This window comes from Chlamydotis macqueenii, chromosome 1, assembly GCF_036417535.1.
Source record: "Chlamydotis macqueenii isolate bChlMac1 chromosome 1, bChlMac1.mat, whole genome shotgun sequence".
In the NCBI taxonomy this organism is placed as follows: Eukaryota; Metazoa; Chordata; class Aves; order Otidiformes; family Otididae; genus Chlamydotis; species Chlamydotis macqueenii.
The window spans coordinates 150,064,000-150,077,893 of NC_141556.1; the positions used below are offsets into that span (position 1 = coordinate 150,064,000).

Consider the following 13,894-nt stretch of genomic DNA (forward strand, 5'->3'; position numbering starts at 1 on the left):
GCATGCAGTCTCTCACTGAGTCTTGAAAGTACTTCGCAGTCTGGTGAGAGATTGTATTGAGGACACTTGAAATTTTAAAGAGTGACTCACTGCATTTCCCCCTCCAAACAATTAAGCTGTTTCACTTAGCTCATCCTCACTGGTCTGATATGTAATAACTTGTTTTTCCTTCTGCTGCTGCCTAGATTTATTCCTCTAGTAAGTAGTGTTGCTAAATGTGAACCTTTTTAATGCCTTTTTTTTTTTATTGCTACAGTCGATCAGTAACCCAGAAGTTCTTAGCTGCGTGGAGGATTGCCGCAAATAATGTAATTCTGTGCAGCTTCTTAATCTGAGCACCAAGCAAATGACTCTTGAAAGAAATCCTGTCCTTGCAGCGAGCAGGTTTTTCTGAGTTTTCACTCAGGTTGGAGCAGGCCTTTATGCCCCAACTCTTTCTTCTCTGTGGCCCAGCCCTGACCGGGTGGGCAAGTCCAGACAGACGTTATCTCAGCAGACCCTTCAGCCAGAGAATGCTGAGGTGGCTGTGAGATGCGAAGACAAAGTAAGTGATACCTGATGCCGTGGGTGCGCTGGCTTCCTTCACATGCCGAGCTGCCGCTGTCATCTTGCAAAAAAAGGCTGGGGAGCGGGGCAAGTCCCTGCAGTGCCTTGCTGAGACACTGGCAAGTTAAAGTTATTTGGTATGACAGGGAGGAGAGGGGGAAAGGAATAATTTATATCCCTGACTGCTGATGGGTGAGCCAGTGGGGAGCAGAAGGGAGGAAGGTGAGGCAGGAGGGAAGCAGGGGCTGGGAGGGAGGCAGGGTGGCCAGCAGCGGCCAGCTGGCCCTGGGTCTGAGGCGGCGTGCCTGGGAGGGAGATCCCTGGTTCCCTGCCAGCGAGTCTGGGAGGAAAGCGGCTACTGGTGGTGTTAGTCAGAGTGCAACTGCCGAGTGCCGTTCAAAGCACTGGCGTGCTGTAAGAGTGACGGGTTGGGCGTTATCTCATTTCCCCTTCCAGTAACCCCGGGGACGGGGGAGACTATTAATGAAACCCTGGTGGTGAAATGGAGCCAGGACTGGGCTGAAAAGTGTAAATGATTTCTCACAGGAGATTTGTCTTTTGGTCCTTTGGTACCATTCCGCAGGCACAACCTTCCAGTTTGCACGCTGTTTATTCTCCCCTGGCTGTCACGGTGCCTGTTTGATACTTAAAGATAATAATATGCAGTAATAATGCTGAGGAAGACTGCTTTTCTTAACATTAATGTCAAACATAGCGTGATACAATTTCTGAATATTTTGGCTTAATACTATGCGCATGGTGCCAGCAGTAGTACTGAATGGTTCAGGGACTGCTGTAATGCTCTTTAGGGATGCTTTTTCTGCACTCACGTAAGAGGCCCCAGAAGATGTGCAGAAGAGTGAACGCGGTATTTGTATTTGAAAATGGTGGCAAAAATAGGCTGCTGGAGAATTAAAGCTCAGTCAGCCTAACTTTGATCCCTAGCAAGGCATGAATGCAACTAACAGTCAATGTGTAAACACTTAACTGAGTAGTACAGCATTAAAAAAGCCATGTGGATTTCTGAGAACAGATTGTTTCGAAGCAGCCAATTTTCCAGCTCTGACAGATGAGCATGCCTCGTCAACAGAAAGGGGGCAATAAACAAGGTGTATCTGCTGATGCTGTCTCGCATAAAATTTCATAAGCACACAGGAGAAAGAGGCTCTAGAATCAGAGCCATGGTGATTAACTTTGTTAGAGCGCAAGCCTTGCAGCTTCTCTTCCTCCGTGTATCCACCCATCCACTCTTGCCACTGGTTTGTGGCTGTCCTAGACCATTCACCGAAGTGCTGCTGCTGCCTCCTCCCATTCCTTCGTCATCCCCTTGCTAGATGTGTTAGTTGGGACTCAGTGCTAGGTTTCACTGCTGCTGATCTTGTTCAGTGAAGAAGCATATGACAGTTTGGAAATAATAGTCTAGGTGAAATTGCCAGAAGGGAGGTGTTCAGCTGCTTGAAAAGAAGTATTTGGGCAGGAATTCTTGTTTTGATACGGAGCCATCAACAGGACCCCCACTTCCAGGACCTGCCTGAGAGCCTGGTAAAGAGCAGGAGTTCCTCCTTTCCTACTTGCATTCAATAACTTGATCAGGATGCTGGAGCTGAAAGTTTTCTTATGAAGTTTGCGGGTGTCCTTGACCTGGAGGAACCTTGAGGGGCACACGAGATGAATTCAAAATGATCTTGGCAGGCTGGAGAGAGGGTCCACGATGAAGAAGTTGATATTTCACAAAGGGAAGTGCTAAGGGTTGTACTCATGAAGGAGAATCCAAATGGCTGCGGGCTGGGCCATTTGGAGGGTGTTTAGAAAAGACTTAATATATCTTATGATGTGCTTGCACAGAAAAACAGATCTTCTTTTGGAAATGTTATATGTAAAATATAAAGGAGTGTCGACCTAGATTTTTTTTAAGAGACCGTGCATTCATTACTGAAGCAGCCTGAGAGCCGTTGCCCTGCCAGAGGAGGATAACAGAGAGGCCTTGTTAAAGCCAAAGCACTTGAAGAAGATTGGAAAGAGTGCAGCCACCGCTAGCTGGTGCGGGCTGCTTGACTGAAATCTAGGAACAGGCTTGCATCCATGGATGGCAAACCTATTTTGGTTGTGAGTGTGGTCTCTGTGGGTGAAATAGGAGGAATGTGATAGCCCAGGAATCAGGATCACTTTTTTCTCTGAAACAGCATTTCCTCATTCCGTGTGCTCTTCTGCCAGAAAGGAGGTGGGTACAGTGGGGTAGGTAGGTGATGTCAGAAGTCCCAAAATGGGACCCATGCCCTCATATCCTTGATAAGTGTGCATCAGTTTGGCATGAGAAGTGCCCACGGCTGTGCTGTCTGCATGTGACAGGGTACGTGCATCTCCCTGCAAGCCACGCTGCAGGCTGCAAGGAACCATCCATCCGCGCTGGGCAATATGTAGCCCTCCTATTTGTCTTCCTCTGTCACGGGAACTGCGGAGGAGGAGGCTGGGGTGAACAGCAGGGATGATGTCTTCCCTTTCTGGCCATGAGGATCCTGAGGTTAGGATCCGATCAATGCGGCTTTGGTCCCTGCAGATGAAATGATAATAGTAACCAGGGCCACGGGCAGACTCAAAGTAGGTGAACATTAATGACTTTGAGATTCAAAAAGTAACCAGCAAGTAGTGTTTATTGGTTTTTTTTTTGAGCAAATTCCATTGTTTAGCTGCTAAACAAGAGAAATGCTGCTTTCACTTCTTTCAGCAGTACGCTGGCGGAAAGGTCAAGCTTTTCTGCTGTTGTTCCTAAGTATGTTAGAAGAGAGGAAGCTTTTGACAGCTCCCAGCATCAAATACTTCCTCCGATTAGCTGCTGCGACTCCGGTCCCAGAGCGCAGTAAATGTGCTGTCTGCCTAGGCCTGGCAGTGGGGTCCCTGCAGTCTGCCCCTGCCCTGCTCAGCCTGTCCTGCAGATGCTACTGGGCCCAGGAGAGGACGCTCGGCGAGGAGAGCGGGTCTGGCCACAGATCTGGTGTTTCCCATCACTTCTTGGCAAGGGGCTCGCAACCAAACAGCGCAGTTCATCCCAGAGCATCGCTCCAGGCCTGTCTCAGGTGTAGCAACAGCATTTTTTCAAATGTTGTGTTTAAACATTGCAGTTCAAGAGGAGAGGAATGACTGTCTGTCCACTCATCATTTAAGAGTAGGAGATTTTTTTTTTATTGGTGCCATTTCATAGAAGCATAGTAATGTTTAGGTTGGAAGGGACCTTTAAAGGTCATCTAGTTGAACCCCTGTGCAAGGCACAGGGACATCTACAACCAGATCAGGTTGCTCAGAGCCCTGTCCAACCTGACCTTGAATGTTTCCAGGGATGGGGCATCCACCACATCTCTGGGCAACCTGTTCCAGTGTTCCACCACCCTTATTTCTTCCTTATTTGAATGGCTGCGATTTTGACTTCTTGCCTGAACCCGAGGCTGGTTTGGAGGTCCAGTTTTGATTTAAGTGAATTTGCTGTTAGCCTTTGGTGACCTGGGGTTAGCTGCTTTGAACGACAGCTTTGGTGGCACTGAAAAGAAGGACTACAAGGGAAACCCCAGGGGCTCTTTTTTTTTCTCCCTCCTTTCCTTCTTTTGAAGAGGCAGCGCCTGTACAATTGTGCGGCTTTGTGAGGAGGGTGGTGCAGGCAGGGTTGGACGTGGCAGGAGGGCACTGCGGGCAGGACGGTGGTCTCAGGCCGTCAGGTGGGCAGCGCTTTGATGCGCCTCAGATGCAAAAGGTGCTGGGAGCGTTCGGTGTGAAGAAGGAGAGTGAGGGAGGTGAAAAGTGGTGGTTCAGATCTGTGGCCGATCTCTGCACCACAGTGTTAGTCAGGGGTTTTAATGAACTTGGTATTCGCAGGGGAAGCGCACAGTTCTCATGAAATGTGAGAGCCATCTTCTAATTACAAGTGCTTTTCTGATTCTGGTTCTGATTCGTTGGGAGAAATGATTGCAAACCTTGAGAGGGCTAGGATCACAATGTCCTGAAAAGACAATAAATACAGTTTTCACAAAGTTCCCCTCTGTTCCAGTGCACCCGTGGCAGTGGCTGGCTGCCCCCCTCCTTCTTCCCCAGACTGCAGCTTTGCCTTCTGATGCAAAGCTGGTAGGAGGGGAGGCATCGACCAACTTGGTGCAGAACGCCCACGCTGAGGGAACATCTCACTTTTGCTGAAGAAGACATGCTTCTTCCGTCTTCCTCCCTTGTGCTGAGTATGGCACTCACTGGTCCCTTGCTCTGCACCAGCTGCATTCTCTAACATGCCCCCCAAAAAGCAGTCTTCTGCCTGTTTGGCAGGCTGTGCCGGCTGGGAGAGGGCTCTCATGAGAGGGAGATGGTCTAAAAGAGGATGCTGCTACTTGCGGCTGGGATGGAGGTGAGGGGAGGAAGGAGTGTGGTGGTGGGGGAAGGAAGAATGGCAGAAGGAGAGAAAAGGAACTAGACTTTGCCCTTTCGGTGGTGGTGAGCTCCTACATCAGCTCAGTCATCTCATGTCTACACCCTCAGCAGACTTTAACAGCTGAGGCATGAGTATGTGTTTCCTTCTGCTTATTTTGCTTCAGGAACGGTGATCTCACGGGTGGCGAGGCAGACAGCTGCAGGGTGTGACTGTCTGGCTTCTCTGCCAGCTCCTAGCAATGCAGGCATCTCAAAAGGTCTCCTTGCGGTGGGTTACCTGAGCTGCCTGAAGCAGGGAGAAGGACACACACCTGGCCAGGAGCTGCAGAGCATTGAGCATCCTGGAGCAGCCCTGGGGATCTATCTCCACCTGTGTTCTGCTGTTCTGGTTCATGGTGGCCTGCTAGAGGAGCAAAGAAAAATACTATGGGAAATGTGGGTCTGAAGCAATGGTTCCCTCCCGTAGTCAACCTTTGCTTGACAACACAGGTCTAATTTCATGCCTACCCCAGGTCCAGGCCCTCTCCTCTACCTCAGGAGCTTCATCACCACTGCAGAGCCATGACTGCTGATCCCAGCTTCTGCTGATGCTGGAAGCCCTGGTGCCAGAACCAAGCTGACGGGCTTGGCTGGATTGTGTGACTTTGTCTAGAGCTGTGCATGTGGCTCTGCACAGCACTTCTAACGCCCAGTCTGGGCAACCGGAGACCGCAGCGATCTAGCAGTGCTTATGAGCGTGATCTCTGTGGGGCTGGCTTTGTCCTGCTCTCCTCGACTGTTAGTTTTCTTCACAAGTTTCCTTTTAGCACAACTCTTTTGGAAAACAGGTTGGTGATACAATAGGGTCAACTACTGCGAAGTGAATAAAACTTAAAAACGCAATCGAGCCAGGCCAAACTGGTTAATAAATGACTCAAACGTGCTTTAAAATGTGTTACTTGAAGGGTTAATGGTTGTTTTCTTAGTTCCCTTTTAACAGATGCTTATTGGCTTTCTCCTTGAAGTCTTGCAGCTTTTACAGTCACCATGAATCAACAAACTGTCCCTGCCTTCCTATAAAAGTGGAGCTGCTGGCATACGAGCAAGATGTGAAATAACAAAATACGAAGTGAGGCCCCTCTTCATTCTGTACGGCAACTGGTTTCTTGCGATTTTCTTCATCCTCGAGAACAAACTGCTCTTACCTTGACGCTTGCCACGTTATTTTGAGAGACAAAGCTGTAGTGCATTCCTTTCTCCTCGGTTAGTAACTGTCTGGTGATAAGTTTAATACAACTTTGCTGCTGTTTTTGTACTTGAAGGGCCTTTCCAGGAAGAGATAAGAGGTTCAAATGAGGAAGCACTAAGCGGTGGTATGGGAAACAGCAGCTGGGAAAGATAACTTATGTGGTTAATTTGTCCACAGAAAAGCGTTAGCGATAAAGTTAATTGGCCTGAAGACAGAAATAGAAGGAGTAATTAGCAGGATGTGAAGAGGCATGTTGGAGAAGGGAAAGCGAAATGAGGATCTGTTGCACGGAATAACATTGTTTGGTGCATATGGTGAAAGCAGGTAAGCAGGGCTAATGAGAAGCTTGTGTATTTTCTGCCAAAAGCCTTTTAAGAAGGCCCTAGAAGGCAAGTTGCTGTGCACCATACTTCTTGAAGATGCACTGAATATTGCAGCTAAATACACTACAGCGCACTAAGTAGAGTTTTAAATAGCTGAATACAGAAGAATTCCATATTGCCTTTATGGTCACTGTGAAATGCCAGCATGAATGCTGTGTCTCAGAGCAGTACATCAGTTTCTCTGTTAAATGCTGCCATAGATCTGGGGCTGGTCCTGCTTGGTTTAACAGCTTTGGAGCATGGAGGGCAAGTAGTCGTGTTTTCACATGATGTATTTGCTTTTAAGTTCCGTTCACCAAAACAAGTGCTAGGCTGAAGAGGACAGGAATATTAGTGGTCTTGTCCATAAACAGACAAATTAATAAATACCCTTCTGAGTGATCAAGAAATAAATAGCCACCTTCTTTAATTCCTTTAGTTCCTTTCTAAACTACTCATTGTCAATGCATAGTTAAATAATGTTATTAGAGTTAGATGTTTGTAATTGCTGCTTTAACCTGCAAAGGATTGCCTGGGACCTTTGAAGAGGCGTGCAAGGGATTCAGATTGCTTTAGGAAAACTGAGTTTGTGCCTCTGTCCGCACAAGAGAGATGCAGCTCAGCTCTTGTTCTATTGTGCAGGTTGATCACTTTGACCTGCTCTAGGAGGTGGTGGTGATTTTCTGTTCCCAGTTAGTCCTTTCCCTGTGCTGAGGTTGTCAGAGATGGCAGTGGTCTTTCAGGAGATGGAGAGTGAAACTGGCTGCCTTCATTTCAGAAAAGAAGAAAATCAGAGGGTATTCCTTCTTCCTCAGCAGGTAGGAGGATGGGTAGAGAGGGTCTTCCCTCTCCCCTTGGCATTGACAGAGATGCTTGTGGTGGGGTCTGGTGGCCCTGTGCGGCTCTTCACTGCTCACTGGTGACTCCAGGCATTGCTCTTCCCAGGCAGGGACCTGGGACCCTGTCACGCTCTTTGAGATGTCTGGAGTTATGCCCACAGAGTTGTTGCCTGTTCTTTCTATCTTTGTCCCCAGAATAACAGTGTAAAAAGCTGTGCAAGTTAAGGTATAGCTCTGGAGGGACTGAAAATGACACAATCATCTTCAGTCCCTGGAATATCAGAAAATTTGTAAGATGAAAACACCTCAACCATCCCAAGAAGTGGATCTACAGCTGTGGGCTCTTCCCTCTCCAGGTTTTTGTACTTTTCTCATTTAAAAAATACCAATGGTGTAACTAAAACTATACCCTTTCCTGTGGGGTGGGGGATTTGCTTCCTTCACTCTCCTTGGTGGTTTTGGGATGGAGAATTGGCATGACACAGTTTGTGGAGCTGAACTATGAACTTTGATGAATTTGTCCTCTTCTTTACAGTGTCAAATTTTCACAGGGTGAAAGAAGGAAGTGGTTTGCTAAGTCACTTTAAAAAAAAAATTATCACATCTACCAGTAATAACCACGGGGAAAACATGCAGACAGTCAGTGTCCAATGTAAAGCTGTATGTGGGAAAGGCTGCTCATTGCGAACCCGCTGCCAGCGAGGCGACACCCTGCCAGTAAGTGTCCACCCAGCTGCTGGGGCTGAGGGTCTGCCTGAGCGTGCATGGTGCTGCTTTCCAAACCAGGAGCCTGGCAAGGAATTGTACAATCTTTTAGTCCTTTGCAGGGAAATTCTTCCACGTGTGGGGACGGTAATAAATGGAGTTAGGACAGATACTGGTTTTCCTTGCTGGGTTTTGTAACTGCTAAAAGCGAGCAGCACCAGTAATAGAGCTTTGAGCAAAGTCCTTCGTTGTTCTTGAAATATGTAGAGGTGTCCTGGTATTCCCAATAGTTTTTTGTCCATTGCTCATCTGGAGTGTTTTTAGGGACACTATCTTGTCCCCACTTAGAACAGAGGATTCGTGGTCAGTTTGAAGGTACCCCGTTGCTGGTGGGTGGTTTTGAGCAATGGGATAACTGGCAGTGCTGACTGGGCTGAGGAGGAAGATACTGCAAGGGAATATTTGAACCCGAAAGTGTAATTTCAGCAGAAGGAACAGTTTTGTCCCACCTGTTACAGAAATTGTATCACTTCTGGTATAATTTGAGAGAGTCTTTATATTCAGAAATCAGTCACTTTTCCAGCGAAGCAAACCTTTCACTGTAGAGCAGCTCTGCTTTTTTTGTTTTAAGGTTTTTGCTCTAATTTAAGATTCTTAAGTCTGTTTTTCATGTGCTTGAAAGTATTATGAAAAATTCATATGAGATCATTTTTTTTTTGTGTGCTGAATCCAAAAAAGTAATTTTTGCAGTGTTAAGGGGAGGGGGGTGGTGTTTCTGTTTTACATTACTCTGAGTTTTCAGGATGAATTAGGTTTGTTTCTTTCGCACTGTGAATTTCTTTCCCAGTATGAATTTTTCTGCGTGGTTGCAAATTGCAAGTTTTAATAACTTTGAAACCACAATGTATATACTTAAAAATCAAGATTTTTTTTGAGTGGCTGAAAGTTGTACCTTGCCTGTGTTCCTTAAGTGTTTACATGTATTCAGCTTTATTTTTCTAGGCACGAGCTACTTTTTGTATTCTGCTTTTGAGAGTACATTAGTTCTTATACTAGAAACCATGACGTTGCTAGTCTCTGACCTTTTAGAGGTGATAATCTCTAGGGAACCAGTGCTTTCTACCTTTCTTGGAAACGCTGATCAGAGTATAGGACCATGTTTCAGTATATCTTGTCTGCTGTGTTATCTCAAGTGATTTCTCTGTACTGCTACTGCCTCCCCCTTTCCTTTGTAATCTATTTCCACTGCCTTGCTTTTTGGGGGAGTAGGGACTGTGTGAGGTGGCTGTATGGTATGTTCACAGATGTACAGCCAGGGTCATTGCTTCTTCTAGATTGCTAAGTTGACTATCCCTTGCCATTCAGCTCATTGTTCTTCTTACAACCAGCAGCATTCAAAGGCTCGGGTACCCTCAGAGCTCAGGGGAAGGTTGTCCTAAAACCCCAGCACTTGCATCTGTAGTGTAGCATCACTTGTTGGTTTGGCAGTCTCATTTGGTTGTGTCCCGTGAGGTAGTGGTTCCTTCAAGTGTGCGTTCTCAGGGTCACCGGCACCTCTTCCATCCTTCGCGAGGGGATGGTGCCATCTTCTGTCCTTAGCAGTTTAATTTCATTTCAGTCTAAAGAGCACAAACCTTGATGAAAGGCTTTTCTTTCTCTATGTGTAATGTAGCATTAGTCATTTGAAAATTGTTTGTGAGATGGAAAACAAAGGGGCCAGGAGAGTAATTGCTGGGCAGTCAACAGAATAAACAGTTTATAGGCTGTTGTGGTTTTGTTCGCATTTATTTAACGCTGATGAGTGGAGTTTTGGAGAAAAATGAAGACTTCCTAACACTCCTGTTCCTTCAGTGAAAGGGCAAAGTCAGCCTGGGGCCTGTTTTGAGATCTCCAGCAAAACCAGGTCTCAGCGGTTGCCCGTCTGGAACGACTCAGTCGGCTATTCTGCAGTCCTGGAAGGGCCCACTGGCTTTCAGGGCACAAACCCAGCCATCAGAGCAGGTAATTCCCCCGGGTATCTGGGGCAGCAGCTCTCGGGCAGTTTCCTTCGTGTGTCACCCATTTTCAGGTTCTGCTTCTGTCTTTGTTTTTTTTTTTTCTTGGAGGCTTCCTCAGTCTTTTGTAGTGTCTTCTGGGGAACCTTTAATCACTCAGCATGCCAGCTGGGACCAGGGCCTTTTTAGCCTCATTTCCAAAGGCATTTTATCCCATTACAGTAAAGTTAACATTCTGGATATATCTACAGTAGCAGATATATCTATAGTCTACAAGTAGATGTCAACTTGTTTAAAAATAAGACTTTTCGGTCTTCTTTTTCAGACTTAAGATCTCCATGCATCATAAACAAAGTGCTTAGAGGTAAAAAGTGTATTTCTGACTGGGCTTGAAAGTCTCGTTTGGGAAGAGGCTTTTAATTCCATGGCAGTAAAAATTATTCTGAAGGCAATGTCACATATCTGGAAATGCAAATCGGGGATGGCTTGGGTTTTTCCACATGTTCTAGACTATAAAAAATAATCTAAACTCTGAATTTGCATCTCTTTGGTGTGGTTTTTTTTTTCCTTTTCTCTTTTTTAAAATGTTTATCCCATTGAGTTCAGGATCCATATGAGTAATTCATAGAATCATAGAATGGTTTGGGTTGGAAGGGACCTTCAAAGGTCATCAAGTCCAACCCCCCTGCAAGGAGCAGGGACATCCCTAACTAGATCAGGTTGCTCAGAGCCTCATCCAGCCTGGCCTTGAACGTTTCCAGGGATGGGGCATCCACCACCTCTCTGGGCAACCTGTGCCAGTGTTCTGTTGTACCCATCTTAAAGTTTTAATTGCATGCCAACTTGTTTATCACTCTTTTTTTAAAGAGGCTTACATACAAATGGCAGGAGAAAACTGATTCATACTGTGACACACGGTTTCTTTTTTGCATACTTACTCATGCACGGATCATCCAGTGATTAACAGGATAAATTTCCAGCTGTAATGCTACCCTGCATCTTCAGCCGCTGGTCTGTCATTCTGCTCTCAGCTTGGCCGCTTTCTGAATTGTTAAAGCATATGCGGGTGAATCTGTACCTCCCTCTGGCTGTAGAGAGAGATACTGGCACTGAGGAATAAAGCAGCATTTTCCCAGTAGAGGGAGGTATTGTGAAGCTCAGCCAAAGTAGGTTTCCACTTGCTGGAGAAAAATGTGCCTTTTTGCAGGGTTTTTTTTTTTTGCTGCATTTTAAGAATTTATGGGGCAGCATATGCAGAAAGCTTGGAGGAGGAAGACCTTGCTCCACGTTCGGGTAGACTGAAGATTTCCCCATGCTTGTTTTTATATTTTTTTATTTTTAATAGTTGGAGTGAAAGCGGGGACCTCTCTGCTTTGCCTCACCGAAACCTCATGGGCTGTCTGCGGTGGAGGTGTAGATGCCTTTGGTACCAGTATGGTGAGGAGGGACCCCCATGCTCACCGCAGCAGCCCCCCTGCCTTCCCTCTGCCCCCTCAAATCCCAAAGGGCTTTGGTTGGGTTGAGTGCATTGCTGCTCTGAAGGGTGTTGACCACACCACTATGTACTTTTTTTTTTACTTTACATTGTATGGCAGGGACGTGCATCCATATAAGACGTTTAAAAGAACCCAGCAGCTCCTGTTAAGTTGCAGCAAATGCGCTTGGTCAGCTGGAGCATGGAAGCATGGACATAATCCAGAGCGCTGCTTTGCATGTAGATGGTTCAAGTGCCTCAGTACTTAGCCTAATCCACGGATTGCCCCTGCATGCTTCAGGATTGATTGATCGTTAAGTGGAACAGGGAAAAAAACATTGGAACAGATGTTGAAGTCACATTAGACAAGGAAGGAAGCATGTAATTAGTTAATTATTTAACTCCTTGAATCAACAGGTTAGGCTCCTGTGAAGCTTTGAAATTTTTTTTCTCAAGGTTTGCATCCTTAGATTTGTGCCTTGATTTCTCTCCACTTATTTCCTTTTGTCACCACTTGCCCTAGCAGGGACCCAAAACGTGGTATGCTGTTTCTTGGCGCTCAGAGCCATCTGTGGGAACTCACCCCAGCAGCCTAATTCAGAGAGACGTAAAGCTTCATTTGCAGTCAGCACAGGGCGCTTCGGGGGTTCTTGCAGAACTGCTGGAAGGGTGATTGCCACCTTCCTTTGCTTGCTCCAGCAAATCCTGTGCATTCCCGCTGACGTACAAGCCTTTTCCTTGGTTTTAAAGAGAGTTTTTCTTCCAGATCTTGCAAGAAATAGTAGAAAACCAACACTCTTGGACACGTTTCCCTGGAAACTCATTCCAGTGATAAGCTGGGTGAGCAATGGGGGATGGAGAAACCTTCTCCCCCACTGCAGCCACCTTTGAACTGTGTGCATGGTACGGTCACTCCTATACTGTTCTTATAACGCTTTTCTGATTTTTTTTAACCATTTATGCTGCCCTGAAAACAGCTTTTTCTGTCGCTTTGAAAACCTTCAACTAAATTTAATTGAAATTTGGTGGTTTCTTCAAAGTTTGGAAAAAAGAACAGAACAATAACATGCCACTGGAGTGGAAAAAAGATCAATTGTATTGATAAAGACTTCTCTATGTGAAATGAGAGAGTTAAACTTTGTATTTTCTGGTTTCTGTAGTTAACGTGCATTCTCTGTAAATACAGACTCATGAAGAAATGTATGGAATTCGAAGTATTTGGCTTTTTTTTGTTCCTAAATTCAGCGATGTGGTTTCCAGCATCATGGATTACTGTTCACATCCCTTTGAACAGTGTGAAAAGTAACCAGACATAACTTGTCTGTCTTAAAAGATTCGTAAATTGCGAAATTCTGCTGAACACCTACAGTCACCAGAACAACAATACTTTCAGAGAAATTTAAGAGAGCGCACTTCAAGCCTGTTATATCAAGATTAATGCTTTCAAGGACTGCAATGAAAATTCAAGCATAAGCCTTGTCCCACATAATGAAAAGTTATTTATTGCTTGGGATGAATGAGGGACTGCATAGTTTCTAGGTTCTACCTTTTGCTGCTTAGACATAGGTGAATATTTTCCTCGTGATAAAACAGCGATAATACCGTGCTTATCCATCCGATTGCAGTAGCAGTGTTAGCTTTCGCTAGGAGTGGGAGGAAGGTCGGTTGCATGAGTGAAGAGGCAGGCACTGGAAAATGAAGAGTGAACCTTCAAAGTACAGGACGTAAAAGGAGGCAGTGTGTTACCAGTCATAAGAAAAGCCGTGGTAACTTGGCCGGTCCTCAAAAATTCTGATGGAATGTGAAAGGTCCAAGTGGCCCCGTCCCACACGAGAAGAATGTAATCTCTCAAAGAAAAAGGAATTATAAACAGCAGATAGGGGCTGGAAGGTAAAAGGGGGTGTGGGGAGCAGGAGGTGCTCGCTGGGGAAGTTCTTCCTGCAGAGCGAGGTCCATCCCAGTTGCTTTCTGACAACCTTTAAGCGAGTTAGTGGAGAAGCATCACTTGCATTCTCCAGCATCTCTCCGAAAAGCATCCTTACAACATGTATTTCATCCTCAGAACTTAAGGTTTGGCTGCGTAATTTCAGATTTGAAACCTTGTCTCTTGTGAGGGTTGATGGAGGATCCCACAGGGCAGAAAAGGAGTCTGGTTTGGATTGTAGAAAGCTTTCAGCTTGTTCTCAAGTCCTCCAAGAAAGTCTTTTCTCAATCAGCTTAGACCCCTGTTGGAGTTTGCTGAAGAAGCCAGTGAAATAGTGATGCTGTGGAGCTGACTCCCAGGTCTTTTTTAAAAACTGACCATCTTGCCCTCCTTTATATTGAGATGAACTGGGCCTCTA

The 13,894-nt window shown here is 45.8% G+C and overlaps 1 protein-coding gene across 9 annotated transcripts in view; it reads left to right on the forward strand.

The window, feature by feature from the left end:
* The window catches only part of LIMS1 (LIM zinc finger domain containing 1), a 79,536-nt gene that overhangs the window by 27,393 nt on the left and 38,249 nt on the right, over window positions 1-13,894 (forward strand). Inside the window, exon 1 of one of the 9 annotated variants that reach the window (XM_086769822.1) lies at window positions 6,381-6,502. The exons of 6 other annotated variants lie outside the window; for them this stretch is intronic. In XM_086769822.1, the coding sequence (XP_086625948.1) occupies window positions 6,429-6,502 (74 nt within the window). In that variant the 5' untranslated portion in view covers window positions 6,381-6,428. Of the gene's footprint in view, window positions 1-6,380; window positions 6,503-8,056; window positions 8,097-13,894 lie in introns of those variants that run through there. 2 more of the 9 variants (XM_086769805.1, XM_086769876.1) reach the window with 2 other exon arrangements.